This window comes from Apodemus sylvaticus, chromosome 8, assembly GCF_947179515.1.
Source record: "Apodemus sylvaticus chromosome 8, mApoSyl1.1, whole genome shotgun sequence".
In the NCBI taxonomy this organism is placed as follows: Eukaryota; Metazoa; Chordata; class Mammalia; order Rodentia; family Muridae; genus Apodemus; species Apodemus sylvaticus.
Window position 1 is genome coordinate 74617512 of NC_067479.1, and position 14355 is coordinate 74631866.

Consider the following 14355-nt stretch of genomic DNA (forward strand, 5'->3'; position numbering starts at 1 on the left):
CCAGAGCTCCCAGGGACAAAAACCATCAACCAAAGAGTACACATGGAGTTACCCATGGCTCCAGACACATCGGTAGCAGAGGCCGGTTTTGTTAGGGAGGTGAGGCCCTTGGTCCTGGAAAGACTTGATGCTGTAGTGTAGAGGAATACCAGGACAGGGACGTGGGGGAGGGTTGATTGGGGAAGGGGAAGATGGCTTATGGGATTTTGGTGGGGAGGGGAAAGCCAGGAAAAGGGACAACATTTGAAATGTAAATAAAGAATATACCTAATTTAAAAAAAATAGTTTTCATTGCCACCAAAAAAAAAAAGTGATATTTAGTAATAAACTAGACTCAACTCTGTGAAAGAGAGCCAGAACACAGCTCAGCTGTTTCTAGCCTTGCTGTTTAACTTTCCTCTGACTCCTACTTTAAGTTTGGATAGATCTCATAGTTCACAGGTACAACTTCAAATTACTAAAAAGTTGCATACTGGTTGGTAATAGTGGCTTGTGTCTGTCACTCCAGCACACAGGAGAAAAAGGCAGAAGGGATCCAGTGCAAGGTTGTCCTAGGTTACATAGCAAGTTCCAGACTAGCCTGCACAGTAAGATGCTATCTCAAGAAGGGACAGAGGGAAAGACAGAGCGAGGGAGGGAGAGAGAGAGGGAAGGAGGGAGGGAGGGAGGGAGGGAGGGAGGGAGGGAGGGAGGGAGGGAGGGAGGGAGGGAGGGAGGGAGAAAAGGAGGGAGGGAGAAAAGGAGGGAGGGAGGGAGGGAGGGAGAAAGGGAGGGAGGGAGGGAGGGAGGGAGGGAGGGAGGGAGGGAGACTTTCTTGCCCTTCCTCCAGTCAAACCATCTTTTCTTCCAACATACATGGACACACCCAAGTAAAGAAGGTTTTTTAGCCTTGTTATACCTGGGCAAAAAGAAAGATAAGTCTTTTAATGCATTGTAAAATGAAACACTCAGAGTAAATCCATGTGCTCATATTGGCACCTCTCCTCAAAGTGCTGCCTCTGACCTTCTTGAAACTGTTGCCTCCCATAAGATCCTCCTGCCAGCAGCTTTTAAAATTACATCATAAATAATTGAGCAAGCTAAGATCTCCAGAAGTTTAAAGAAACCCTTCAGTATAAATGAAGATCAAGACAAAAGGCATGATCAAACCCTTCAAAGACTGACACTCAAGATTTAAGCAAGCCTTGGCCAGCATACGCAAAAGCCCCAGGTTCAATGCCCTTGTAACAAAGAACGCACAAAGCAACCTTTAAATCTCAGTTCATACCTCCCTCTAATACAAACCTCACAGACTGGGAGAAGTCCAGGGAGGCTTCCCACCACCCCCACAAAAATTTCCTACTCTCTGACTATCTCAGCATCCTCCCACCCTCTCCCCAGTCCCACGCCCACCTATGTACTGTGCCCTAGCCTCCAAGAGAGGCATAGCCTCCCTACTCTACCAGAGACCAAGCAGACTGGGAAAAATACAGGTAAGCTGCCAGCCCACCAAACTACCCAACTCTCTCAGCTGCTGCCCACCCTACCATCAGTCTTCCACCATCCTAATTGCCGTATATCAGCTCCCAACAGAGGAGACTTCCTGCTCTACTAGAGATGACACAGACTGGGAGAATCCCAGGCCACACAGACCAGAAGATCAGAGAAGAAACAAAAACCAAGAAACAAAATACCCATCCAACAAAAACAAACTCAGACAACAGTACCTAGACTTTTTATTACCTCAAGCCCAGATATCTAGAGGCCAGGATAAGAACACAAGAAACAACAGTCAAGGTGTTAGGTCACCATCAGGACCCCAGCTATCCTATTGCAGCAAGCCCTGATTAGTCCAACACAACAAAAGCAAAAGAAAATGACCAACTTTATGAAATGACTGAGGTCCTTAAGGAGGAAATTAACAGTTCCCTTAAAAAAAACTAAGGAAAATAGAAACAATTAAAAGCACACACACACAAACTAAGGGATTCTGAAAAATAAAAATCTAGGTGGGCAAGCAGGAACCACAAATTGAAGTATCACCAACAGAATTCAAGACATGGAAGACAGAATCTTAGGCATTGAAGATACAATGAAAGAAATAGATTTATTGGTCAAGAAAATGTTGAATCTAAAGTTTATGACAGGAAACATCCCAGAAATCTGGGACACTATGAAAAGACCAAATCTAAGCATAATAAGAATAAAGAGAAGATTCCCAGTTCAAAGTCCCAGAAAATATTTTCATCAAAAAAAAAAGAAGAAGAAAATTTTTCTAATCTAAGGAAGTATATACCTATAAAAGAGGTTTACAGAACACCAAATAAATGAGACCAGAAGTCCTCTCACCACATAATAATCAAAACCCTAAATATTCAGAACAAAGAAAGAATATTAAAAGTTGTAAGGGGAAAATGAGCAAGTAGTATATGAAAGCAGACCTATTAGAATTGCACCCCACTTCTAAAAACTAGAAAGGCCTGAACAGATGTCCTGCAAACTCTGCTAGGTCGTGTCACCACTGTTACTAACCCAACTCTACCGACTGGACTGCCGGTGTCTCTGTGAAGTGTTTGTGAGTGGATCAAGCTGCCGCTGCTAACCTGTAAACTGAACTGCTGATTTCCAGACAACACAGCAAGAGTTGCTCCAAAGAATCTTTCTAAACAGGTCCACTTCCTCCATATCTTTTCTTTTCCGCTACCCTTGGTCAGTGGTGGCCTACAAGGGAAATTAAAGCATTTAAGAACCATCAATTAAAAACAAGGTTTGAAAAAATTTAGTTACAATTCTTCTGCTTCTATCTCTCTGGTGCTGGGATTATAAGCATGCACACCACACACGGATTCATTTTGCTACCTGTATCCATCTTTTATCATAGTTCTCTAGGTCCTCCTAAAATAACTATTGTAATAGTTTTGTGGTAATGACCCCTACTGGTTCCTACATTCTTATGTTTATAGCCTGGGTTATCCCCTCCCCCTATGCACCTGTGCTTTTTGTGATGCAAGCACCAGTTGAATGCAGGAAGAGAGACCTGCCAAAAGCAATCCTTTCGCGTTCATGGGGATATGAGCTGCTATGTGAGAATGCTATCTCCATGCTGGAGCGACCCAATAGATAGTCATATATTCTGACTTCTCACTTATTTTTATTTTATAATATTTATCTCATTTTATTTTTATTTATTTTATTTTATTTTATGAAAATGAATTGGGGGTGCGCGTGTGTGAGCGCATGCGAAAACACACACACACACACACACACACGTCTGTGCGTGCTTCCCTTCCTTTGGTTGGCTGGTGTGGAGTTATCATTTCCAATGTTCTTGGGTGTAATCACTCTCCTTGTGTTAGAGTTTTCCTTCTAGTACCTTCTGTAGGGCTGGATTAATGGAAATATATTGTTTAAATTTGCTTTTGTCTTGGAATATCCTGTTTTCTCTGTCTATGGTGAATGAAAGGTTTGCCATAGTACGAATGATTTGGTATAATTGTCTGGACTGCCATCCATGATCTCTCAGAGACTATAAGACATCTGTCCAGGATCATCTGGCTTTTAAAGTCTCTTTTGAGAAGTCTGGTGTAATGCTATTTGGTCTGCCTTTATGTTACTTGGCCTTTAACCCTTGTGACTTTTAATATTCTTTTCTCTATTCTGTTCATTTACTGTTTTAATAATTATGTAGCAGGAGGATTTTCTTTTCTGGTCCAATCTATTTGGTGTTGTGTAAGCTTCTTGTATGTTTAAAGGCATCTCTTTCTTTACGTTAGGAAAATTTTCCTCTACACTGAAGATATCTTCTGGGCCTTAGAATTGGCACTGTTCTTCTATTCCTATGATTCTTAGGTTTGGTCTTTTCATAGTATCCCAAATTTCTTGGATATTTTGTGTTAGAAACTTTTTAGCTTTAGCATTTTCCAAATTTTCTAAGCCTGAGATTCTCACTTCCATCTCTTATATTGTGTTGGTGGTGTCTGAGTCTCTTGTTCCTGTTCTCTTTCCTAGGTTTTTCATCTCCAGAATTGCTTCATTTTGTGTTTTCTTTATTGTTCCTATTTCTGTTTTTAGGTCTTAAACCATTTTATTCATTTTTCTCCACCTGTTTGATTGTATTTTCCTGTATTTTTTTTTATATTTATTCATTTCCTCTTTAAAGGCCTCTACCTGTTTAATTGTATTTTCCTGTATTTCTTTAAGAGATTTATTCATTTCTTCTTTAAAGGCCTCTCTCATCTTCATAAGATTATGTTGAAGGTCATTTTCTTTTACTTCAGGTATATTAGGATGTCCAGGGCTTGTTGTAGTAAGATAGCTGGGTTCCGGTAGTGTCATATTGCCCTGGTTTTTGTTGATTATTTTCTTATGCTGTCTTTTAGCCATTGGTTGTTCCTTGAGTTTGGATGCCTTGTGGTCCCTGAAGGGAGCAGGCCTATGGAATTGCAGATAGAGCTGGTTGGCCCCAGTCGCAGCAAGTCTCCAGGGATGCAGGCAGAACTGTGGTCTGGGAAATGGAGTGCAGAGTGGCCAGGACAAAGATGGCTGCTGCTGGGTTTGCCTGGAGGGGCCAGCAGGCAGGAAATTAAGGGCAGGGGTTTAAGAGGGTCTTCTCTTGGTGGTCCCTGGTGGCTGCAGGCCTCTGGGATTGTAGTTAGAGGTGTGGACCAGAAGATGGAGCAAAGAGAGTACAGGGCAGAGACCTCAGGGCTGCTGGGCTTGGAGGGGACCCAGTGAGAAAGATTTTGAGGCTTGGGGAATCTCACCTGGTTGCTCTGGCAACAGGTCTCCAGGGATGTGGGCAGCAGCTGTAGCAAAAAGTACTCTTAACCACTGAAACATTTCCCCAGCTCCTGCCCTCATACTTTTTAAATTTAACACCATCTAAACTGAAATGCCTGTTTAAAATTGAGTGAATTCTAAAGTAGATAACAAAAAAATTAGGTAACATAAGAATGCATGCTTACACCTTCTAAAAATGAAAATACAGTGGCACTTTGCAAAGCACTGTGTCTGTACTTCCATCTAGAATATGACTCCCATTCCACGTCAGGATACTGCACAGGTGCAGAGCCAGCTGTCTCACTGTGTGTCAGCCACAATGCAGTAATACACAGCACTGTCTGTCAGGGAAACCCAGGGCAGGCTCAGAGTGCTGAGCTTCCTGTCAGCAGAGATAAACAGAGATGCCACTTCATTGGCCGCATAGTCCTTATATCCTTGAATAATAAACTGTGGGCCCTGGTGGGGGATCTGACGGTACCAGTACATGTACTCGCTTGTAGCAATGTCTGTATGGCTGCAGGACACATTCACTTCTTGCCCTTCATAGGAGTCCATGGCGAGGGGCTGGGTGGTCTTGGCAAGGCTCCACGAGGCTGTGGGAGCAAACACATTCCTCATTCCTATCCTGAAACAAGATGATTAGAATCCCCCAGTTTGCATAGCTGTTTCTCAGTCAAACCTACCCCTTATTCTTCCTGCTTACCATACACATGTGCCCAATTTATTTCCCATTTGTGTTTCAGATCAAAATTATCCTTTCCTCTACTTCTAGAGGTGCCAGGATCACAGGTACGGTGGTGGTGGCTACTTCCTCCCTCCCTTGCACGGCTATGGGTGATCAGTGAGCATAAAAATACATTTCCCACCCCCAAATACGTTTCACATAAAGGCTGAATGAAGGCCAGTGATGAACAAAGCCACAAAGCTTTGCTGGGCATCTTGGATAAAGAATAATTTGCCTGCCTAGTTGAAGATCCCTGTTAAGCATTCAATAGCCCCGGTCCTGATTCCTCTTAGTCCAAAAAGAACTCACCCAAGATCAGGAGCACAGTCACTTTTGCCACCTGCTTCATAGTCTCTTTGTAAGCACAGGCCCAGATTCCAGATCCTTGCTTAGACCAGAGTACGAACCAAGGAGGAGACTCAGAAGCCACTGTCAGGCACCACCACCCTTGCTATGCTCATCTGGCTATGCTCCCTAGAGAACAGCCAATAGCAGGGCAGCAGCTGCTAGGAGTGAGCCGCCCCTTCAAAAATTTAAAGCCCCAAAGCAAAAGGAAGTAGAGGAGTATCCGGTGGGACAGCCTCTCAGAGTAGCAGTCTGGGTTTCACTTTAAATGTTTGGTGCTGTCTAATCCATTAGAGGGTCAAAAAGCAAACTACAGACCGGTGGATCGTGTTCGTCTTTCCTTGTCCCTGTGGGACAGCCCCAGAGAGAGGTCAGCTATTGTAGACATCCAACACTCACAGACTCGGGGACAATGATATCAGTAAACAAACTCTTTATTATCTGGCATGCTGTGACCTAAAATAGCTCCAGAAAACACAAAACCCTAATCTCATCTCAAAAAAGAAGGGGTGAAAAGTGTGAACTGGGACATTCTGCCTCCTAATACATGGATCCCAAGTCCGCATATTACCTACTTTGCAAGTACTGTATCAGATAGAGATGCAGACCCCACCGCCACGAATCCACATTATCAGATAGCTGGGATACTTGATGTGGAGCAATTCATGAAGCCAGGGAGAAAGTGAGACAACACACTTCTTTCATCAATGACACTAAGACCCCGAAAGGGAAACCCTGTTAGGCAAATAATAGGAGAGAAAAGGGGGCAAGGAATCACAGTTTTAAGTATATAAAATAGACACCACAGCCTGGTGCAATACCAAGTTTTCTGAAAGGCAAGTTTCAATCCGCCAAGGAAATATAACTTTGAACAAATGAGAAAATAGAGAAATGGGGAGAGGAGAGTGCTAAAGCCTGGTATTACAAGGAAGGGCTGGGGTTTCTTCAATAAAGAAGCACTGAAGAAAAAACAAGCTCCAAAATAAATGTTTGGGGTTGTTACAGTAAACGTATATAAATATACAGAATAATATATTAGCTATTTATATCATATATTCTGGATTGATTATTAAAATAAATATAATAAATAAATATACAAAAATTAAAACATGAGCAGTTTCCAGATAGCCTCCCACAATGCCATACCTGTCAATTGCATAGGATCTCACACACATTCTAAGAACACTGTCTACAGACAGTAGCACTGAGTTTAATAGTCCAATAAACTAAAGGAAACACTTGTCTTCACTAGCCACAGTTTTTATTGATTTAAAAACTTACAGTTTACCTTAAGTTCATCGCTTTCCCTTTTGAAGTAAAACAATGGGCAGCGCTAACAGTTACAACCTCCACTCCTCTACTCAGGCTCTTAAAGAAATGTCCCTGGTTCTGGAAAGACTCAGTGAAACAGTATTCGGCAAAACCAGAACGGGGAAGTGGGAAGGGGTGGGAGGGAGGACAGGGGAAGAGAAGGGGGCTTACGGGACTTTCGGGGAGTGGGGGGGGGGCTAGAAAAGGGGAAATCATTTGAAATGTAAATAAATTATATCGAATAAAAAAAAAAAGAAAAAAGAAATGTCCCTGGGGACCAGAAACTGGGTGCACAGTTTGCATTTACCGCAGTTGCTTGTTGCTTAGGCGAGAAGGAGCAAGTAAGAGACAGCAGGAGCTTCTTTCAACATCCCATTCCTGTGACTGTTTCCTCTGCAGTTTCCTCTGCCCCTTTCTGATCAGTCTACCAGCTATGGCCTCCGTGGTTTGACCTGTTGATTGGTTTGGGGGTGTAGCTGTGCTGTGCCGGTCTCATCTCAGCAAGTGTTCAGGGGACTTCAGCAGCGGTTCCAGGGTGATTAATCAGCCAGTATTGCAAGCTTTCATTTTCTCAAACCGTATAAAGATTATCACTCAATAAAAAAAAAAAAAAACTTCATCTGCTTATTGTCATAAATAGCAATCGTTTTTAACCTTTAATTTGTAAAACTTGAACTAAAAATAAAAAAAAAAATAGGTGTAATTCAGTTTTTCAAAAAATTCAAAATAAAAATAATGGATGCCAAGCACATTCTTACATTTTTACTCATCCACTGAATCATCCACAGCTCAAAATCATAGTAATGCTAAGAAAGTTGGGTTTATTTTTTTAATCCTACCACCCCGGATGCAGAGGCAGACAGGTCATCCCAAACAAAGTATCATGGATAGGTATGGATGATTACTTTAAAAATAATGTGTTCCCTTTAACAGGTATTTTTCTGATGGAGACTTGGGGAAAAGAGCAAGTATTCTGCATCCATGTATACCTACCTCCTGTTTTCAGATGTTTTCACACTTAAGGGAGGATTTTTTTTTTATAGTTTCCCCATCTAAATGAAATTCACACATCCTCCCCTGAAACCTTCTTATTAGCCTGATTCTTTGAGGCTGTGGATTATAGCATTATACTTATTCTGTACTTTATGGCTAACAGCCATTTGTAAGTGAGCACGTACCATGCATGTTTTTCTTGGCTCTGGATTACCTAACTCAGGTTGATATTCTTTTCTTTCATTTTGAATATTTTATTTATTTACATTTCAAATGTTATCTTCTTTCCCAGTTTCCCCTCTGGAAACCCCCTATCTCATCCTCCCACCCCTGCTTCTATGAGGGTGCTCCCCCATCCACCCACCCACTCCTACCTCCCCTCCCTGGCATTCCCCTACACTGGGGCATTGATCCTTCACAGGACCAAGGGCCTCTTCTCCCATTCACAAGGTCATAAGGGAGGATATTTTTATGAGATACATCTCTCTCTCTCTGTCTCTGTCTCTGTCTCTGTCTCTGTCTCTCTCTCTCTCTCTCTCTCTCTCTGTCTCTCCCTCTCTCTCTGAAATTTAAAATTTTTTGTTCTTAATGTTTTATTAATTCTTTAAAATTTTTATACAGTAAATTTTAATCATACCCAACTTCAAATTATCTATCTATCTATCTATCTATCTATCTATCTCTGTCTGTAGATGGACCAGGATATAACTCTCAACTTCTGCTTCAGCACCATGCCTGCCATGCTCCCCAACATGATAGTAATGGACTAAGCCTCTGAAACTGTAATCAAGCCCCAATGAAGCACTTTCTCTTGTAAGAATTGCTGTGGTTATAGTGTCTCTTCACAACAATAGAGTACTAGTGACTAAGGCAGTGGCATTTTCTCAGTTGAAGTCCCCTCTTCCAGAATGACTCTACCTTGTATAAAGTTGACGTAAAATCATGCCACACAATGGATGACTTGTCAACTTGACGCACAAACTCATTACTATTCAGCTGGGACCTTTCTTTCTACTTGACCCCTGAGGTGCCATGTTAATATTATTGTCACATTGTAAAACATCTCAACTTTTAGAAGTCCCAGAGTCTTTAATAATTCAAACACTTTAAAGTTCTTCCCCTTTAAATCATCCAAAGTCACTTTCAACAATCAAAGCCTCTCTAAAATATCCAAAATCTCTTTAAAATTCCAGTCTAAGATCTAACATCTCTCTAAAATCCCAAAGTCTTTCAACTGTGGGCTCTTATAATATTAAAAATAAGTTAAATACCATCTTACTCAGAGAGGGAAGAATCAGGTCATGGTTAATCAAGTCAAAGCAAACCCCAGATTTAAAAAGGTAAAACTCAATGTCACTCACAGTCTTCTGGGATCCAAAGGGCTCTATTTCTCCAGCTCTACGTTTAATAGCACATCCAGCTTGTCTCACAGGCTTGGGCACAGTCATTCCACAGTCACTACTGTCCTTGATGGTCATCCTATGGTTGTGGTATCTCCAAAATGCAAGGATGTCTGCTACAACTGGGCTGCAATGTAACCAGTAGCCTCTCCTGAGCTCTCTTCAGTGACCTAACCTTGTCACATGGTACAATGCCTCAACTGTTCTCCATAATTTCTTCACATCTTCAAAATCAATGCCATCTAGGAAACTCTTACCCATCATCCTAGTTCAGTGGCCAGCACAAAGTACCCTGGATCCTGCCTGATGACAGCTTCTATGTGCTGACCCTAAGAAAACACTTTCCAGAAGATTTTTGCCCCAATGGTGCTAGTCTCTTCTTAATCATTGCTTATTCTTCATCCCAGTTGGCTAATATTGTCTCTCTGCAAAGCAAAAATCAAACTTTAATGTTTCTTGTCTCATGTTAATCACAACCAATTCTTCAGCTCCAGCTGAGAAGCACAGATTCTTAGTATTCAAAGTATTGAATGATCCCAGGTAGTCTTCAAGGAATTATAGAACCTTCTCTCTGAAAGTTTGCAAGCCAGACCTCCTTCTACACAATTCAGCATTTATACCTTTCAGGCTCCCACAGAACAGCCCACTGAGCTCTAATCACTCAATAGCTTTTTGAGCTCCAAGTTTAAATGCCACCACAATTCTCCTCAGAATGGCCAGGTCTGCCATAGCAATACCACCAATTTCTGTCTTAATTGGATCTCTATTGTGATAAAACACCATGATCAAAAGCAAGTTAGGAAACAGAGACCTAATTTTGCTGCCCCTTCCCCAGCATAGTCCATCATCAAAGAAAAATCAGAAAAGGAATCTGGAGGCAAGAATTGAAACAGAGGCCACGAAGGATTGCTGCGTATTGGCTTGCTCCTCATGCTTGCTCAGCCTGCTCTCTTACTTATTCCAGGACCGCCAGGCCAGGGAATGGCACTTCCCACAGTGAGCTGGGCTTTCCTAAATTCATCATCAATCAAGAAAACACACCACCGGCTTGCACACAGGCCAATCTAGTGGAGCAATTTTCTCATCTAAGGTTCCCTCTTCCCAAATTATGCTAGCTTGTGTTAAATTGATATAAAACCAGCTAGTACAGTTTCCTTGAACAATGCCCTCCTCATTCATGGCACCTTACTGGTTATGTGAATTCTATGAATATTCCAAATGAAACATACATATCTAGCTAGAGATTAAAATCTGATACCAAGATATGAGAGAAAACATGATATATTTGTCTTGCTGGGTCTGAGTCACCTCACTCTCAACTGCATCTGTCATCATTTGGTTTGTTTGTTTGTTTGTTTGTTTGTTTGTTCATTTTGCTTTGTTTCGTCTTGGACATTTTAATTGGGATAAAATGAAATCTGAAAGAAATTATAATTTGCATTTCCCTGATGGTTAGGATTGTTAAACATTTCTCAAATGTTCTCGGCATTAGCATTTTATATTTTGAGAACCGTCTGTTTAGCTCCATGCCACATTTGTAATTAGGTTGTTTGTCTGCTTGTTTGTTTTATTTTTTTCATTTTTAGTTTATTTAGTTTTTTGTATATTTTAGATATTAATCCTCTGTCATTTGTAAATCTGGTAAAAAAAACTTTTCTTCCATTCTATAGGCTGCTCTTCACTCAAAAGGTGGTGTACTTTGTTGTTCAAAATTTTTTAATTTCATGGGTAGCATTTGTTAATTTTTGGTCTTAATGTCTCTGCAATGCCTGTTTACAAAGTTCTTTCCTGTGTCTATAAGTTTAAACGTGCTTCCTACTTTCTCCCCTGTTATGTTCAAGGCCTTATGTTGGGGCTCTGTGACCCATTTGAACTTGAGTTTTGTGCAAGATGGGATAGTAGATGTTATTTTTTTTTTACCTCTGTGAAACAATGGGTGTTTTTATGTAGACTTATTTCTGAGTACTCAATTCTATTTCGTTGATCAGCATGTGTATTTTTATGCCACTGCCTTGCTGTTTTTCTTACTATAACTCTCAAATGTAACTTAAAATCAGAAATGGTGATACTAAAAAAAAAAAGAAAAGAAATGGTGATACTTCTAGAAGTTCAGAATCATTTGGGCTATCATGAGTTGTCTGTGTGTGTATGTTTGTGTGTTTGTGTGTTTGTGTGTGTGTGTGTGTGTGTGTTTTCCTATATAGTTTAAAAATTTTTTTTCAATTCCTGTGAATAGTTGCATTGGAATTTTACTGGTGATTGTGATGAATCTGTAGATTGCCTTTGTAGGATGGCCATTTTCTAATATTATTCCTACCAATCTATGAACATTGGACATCTTTCCACCTTCTATTTTCTTTCTTCAATATCTTAAAGATTTTTTTGTACAAGTCTTTTACTTTGTTAGATTTATTCCAACATTTTCTAAGATAATTGAAAATTATATCATTTTCCTTAATTTCTTTGTCAGTATGTTTATCCTTTGTATATAGGAAGGCTACTAATTTTTATGTGTTGATTCTGTAACTTTCTACTTTGCAGACTATATTTGTCAATTGTAGATGTTTCCTGGTAGTATCTTTAGAGTCTTTTATATACAAAATCATATTATCTGCAAATAAGAATATTTTGACTTGTTTCTCTTTATTTCCTTTGCTTGCTTTATTGCTTAAAGTGACATTAAGTACTATCTTGAGAGAAAATGGAGATAGTAGGCAGCCATACCTTGTTCCTATTATATGGAATTGCTTTGAGTTTTTGCTGCTTAGAATATTGGGGACTATAGTGTTGTTGTAAACAGCTTTTATTATGTTGAGATGTATGCCCAGTTTTCTTCATTTTTTCTGGAAATTTTATCATAAAGGGATGCTGGATTTTGTTGAAGGTGCTTCCTGCATCTAATGAGAGGATCGTATGGTTTCTGTCCTTGAGTCTATTTTTGCTCTGGATTACATTTCCTGATTTCCATATATTAAACCATCCCTACATCACTGGGATAAAACTGATTTAATCATAGTGGATACGTTTTTGATTTCTAATTTCTGATTTTAAGTTTTCTTGAATTAAGTTTGTAAGTATTTTATTGAGAATTTTATCTATATTCATCAAAGATAGTGACCTATAATTTTCTTTCTTGTTAGGTCTTTGTTTTATGATCTCAATGTAATGCTAACTCGTAAAAGAAATTTGTAAATATTCTTCCCCTTTCTGTTTTGTGGAACAGTTTGAAGATTATTGTTATTGGTTCTTTGAAGGTCTGGTAGAATTCTGTGCTGAAACCATCTTGCCCTGGATTTTTTAATTAGAAGAAAAAGTAATTTTTTAAATATTTATTTATTATTATATCTAAGTACACTGTAGCTGTCTTCAGATATACCAGAAGAGGGCATCAGATCCCATCATGGATACTTGTGAGCCATCACGTGGTTGCTGGGATTTGAAATCAGAACCTTTGGAAAAGCCATCAGTGCTCTTAACCGCTGAGTCATCTCTCCAGCCCAAAAAGGTAATTTTCAATTACTGCTCCTATTCATTGGATGTTATGGGTCTATTTAAATTATTTATTTCGTCTTAACTTGTTTAGTAGGTACTATATATCCAGAAATGTATCCCCCTTCTCATTTGTTTTTTGGGTTTTGAGACAGGACTGCATTTATGTATCCTTGGCTACTTACTATGTAGACTAGATTGACCTTGAATTTATAGAAATCTGCATGCCTCTGAATTTCTCCACTATCTGTTAAAATGTCTCCATTTTCATCTCTCATTTTATTAAGTTGTATTCTCTCTATCTTTCTTTTGGTTAATTTGACTAAAGGCTTATCAAGTCACCTTTGAATTTTTGTCCCTGGGTTTTCCAAGACAAATATTCTTTGTCTAACTGACTATCCTGGAATTCATTCTGGAGACCAGGCTGGCCTCCGCCTACCATGTGATACTCCATTTGAAAGAATAGTTCTTTACATTAAAACCCAGTACTTCTAAAGCTCCATCTTTTGATTCATCCATTGCTTTTCTCCCTTCCATGTGCATTCTCTAAGATTCTACTTCCAGTCTTGAGCTTTTGTTCTTTTCCAAGTGGCACTACTTGTACTTTTGATCATCATTTCTGTCTTGTATTAATGTATATTCTGAGGAAGCATGTAAATCTTTTGGTTTTACTTCGTCTTATTTTATTCTTTATTCATTTGCTTTTGGTGATTGGAACTGACTGCACTCATGTGAAACATGCTCTGCCACTGAGGCTCTGCCACTGAGCTGCATTCCCCAGCCCCTATTTATTTTCATATAAATCTCCAGCCCAATATGGCCCTGAATGCAGTCATCCAGGTGAGCACTGCCCAGTCATGAAAGAATGATTCCCATTGCTAACCCCCAGATCTGCAACTCCATTACAATTTCCTGAGAAATGCTGCTAAAGCAACTTTATCACCTAAAAATCAGCAAGTCACAAACATGTTGCAATTCATTACAATTCATACAAAAAAAGTCATAATGTTCCCTACTAACATTTCTCATAATTCAAGAGCACAAAGGCAACTAGTGATTTCCTAAGAGGCAAATTTGACTTTCTTTACTTAGAACATCTTGTCATTCAAAAAGCCAAAATCTAACCTAAATTTTGAAACAAATGACTACGTCCTTCTGACTTTCAATATCCACATCTATACTACCATTCACCTAAATTTAAGATCTTGGCCTATCTCCAACCTCTCTCCTATCTGTTCTACACAGTGGACTAAAAGCACTCAGACTCTGAACGTGTATAAGGGACTTCATGATGTTGTCACAATTCCAACAGTGGACCAAGGCAGCTTGGAA

At 39.8% G+C, this 14355-nt stretch overlaps 1 gene segment (V, D, J or C); it reads right to left on the bottom strand.

Annotated features, from left to right (window-relative positions):
- Window positions 1-3128: 3128 nt before the first annotated feature.
- Window positions 3129-5923, bottom strand: LOC127691600 (T cell receptor alpha variable 4-like). The segment is given in 2 exon segments: window positions 3129-5354; window positions 5795-5923. Coding segments are annotated over 2 exon segments (336 nt in total).
- Between the last annotated feature and the right edge of the window lie 8432 nt (window positions 5924-14355).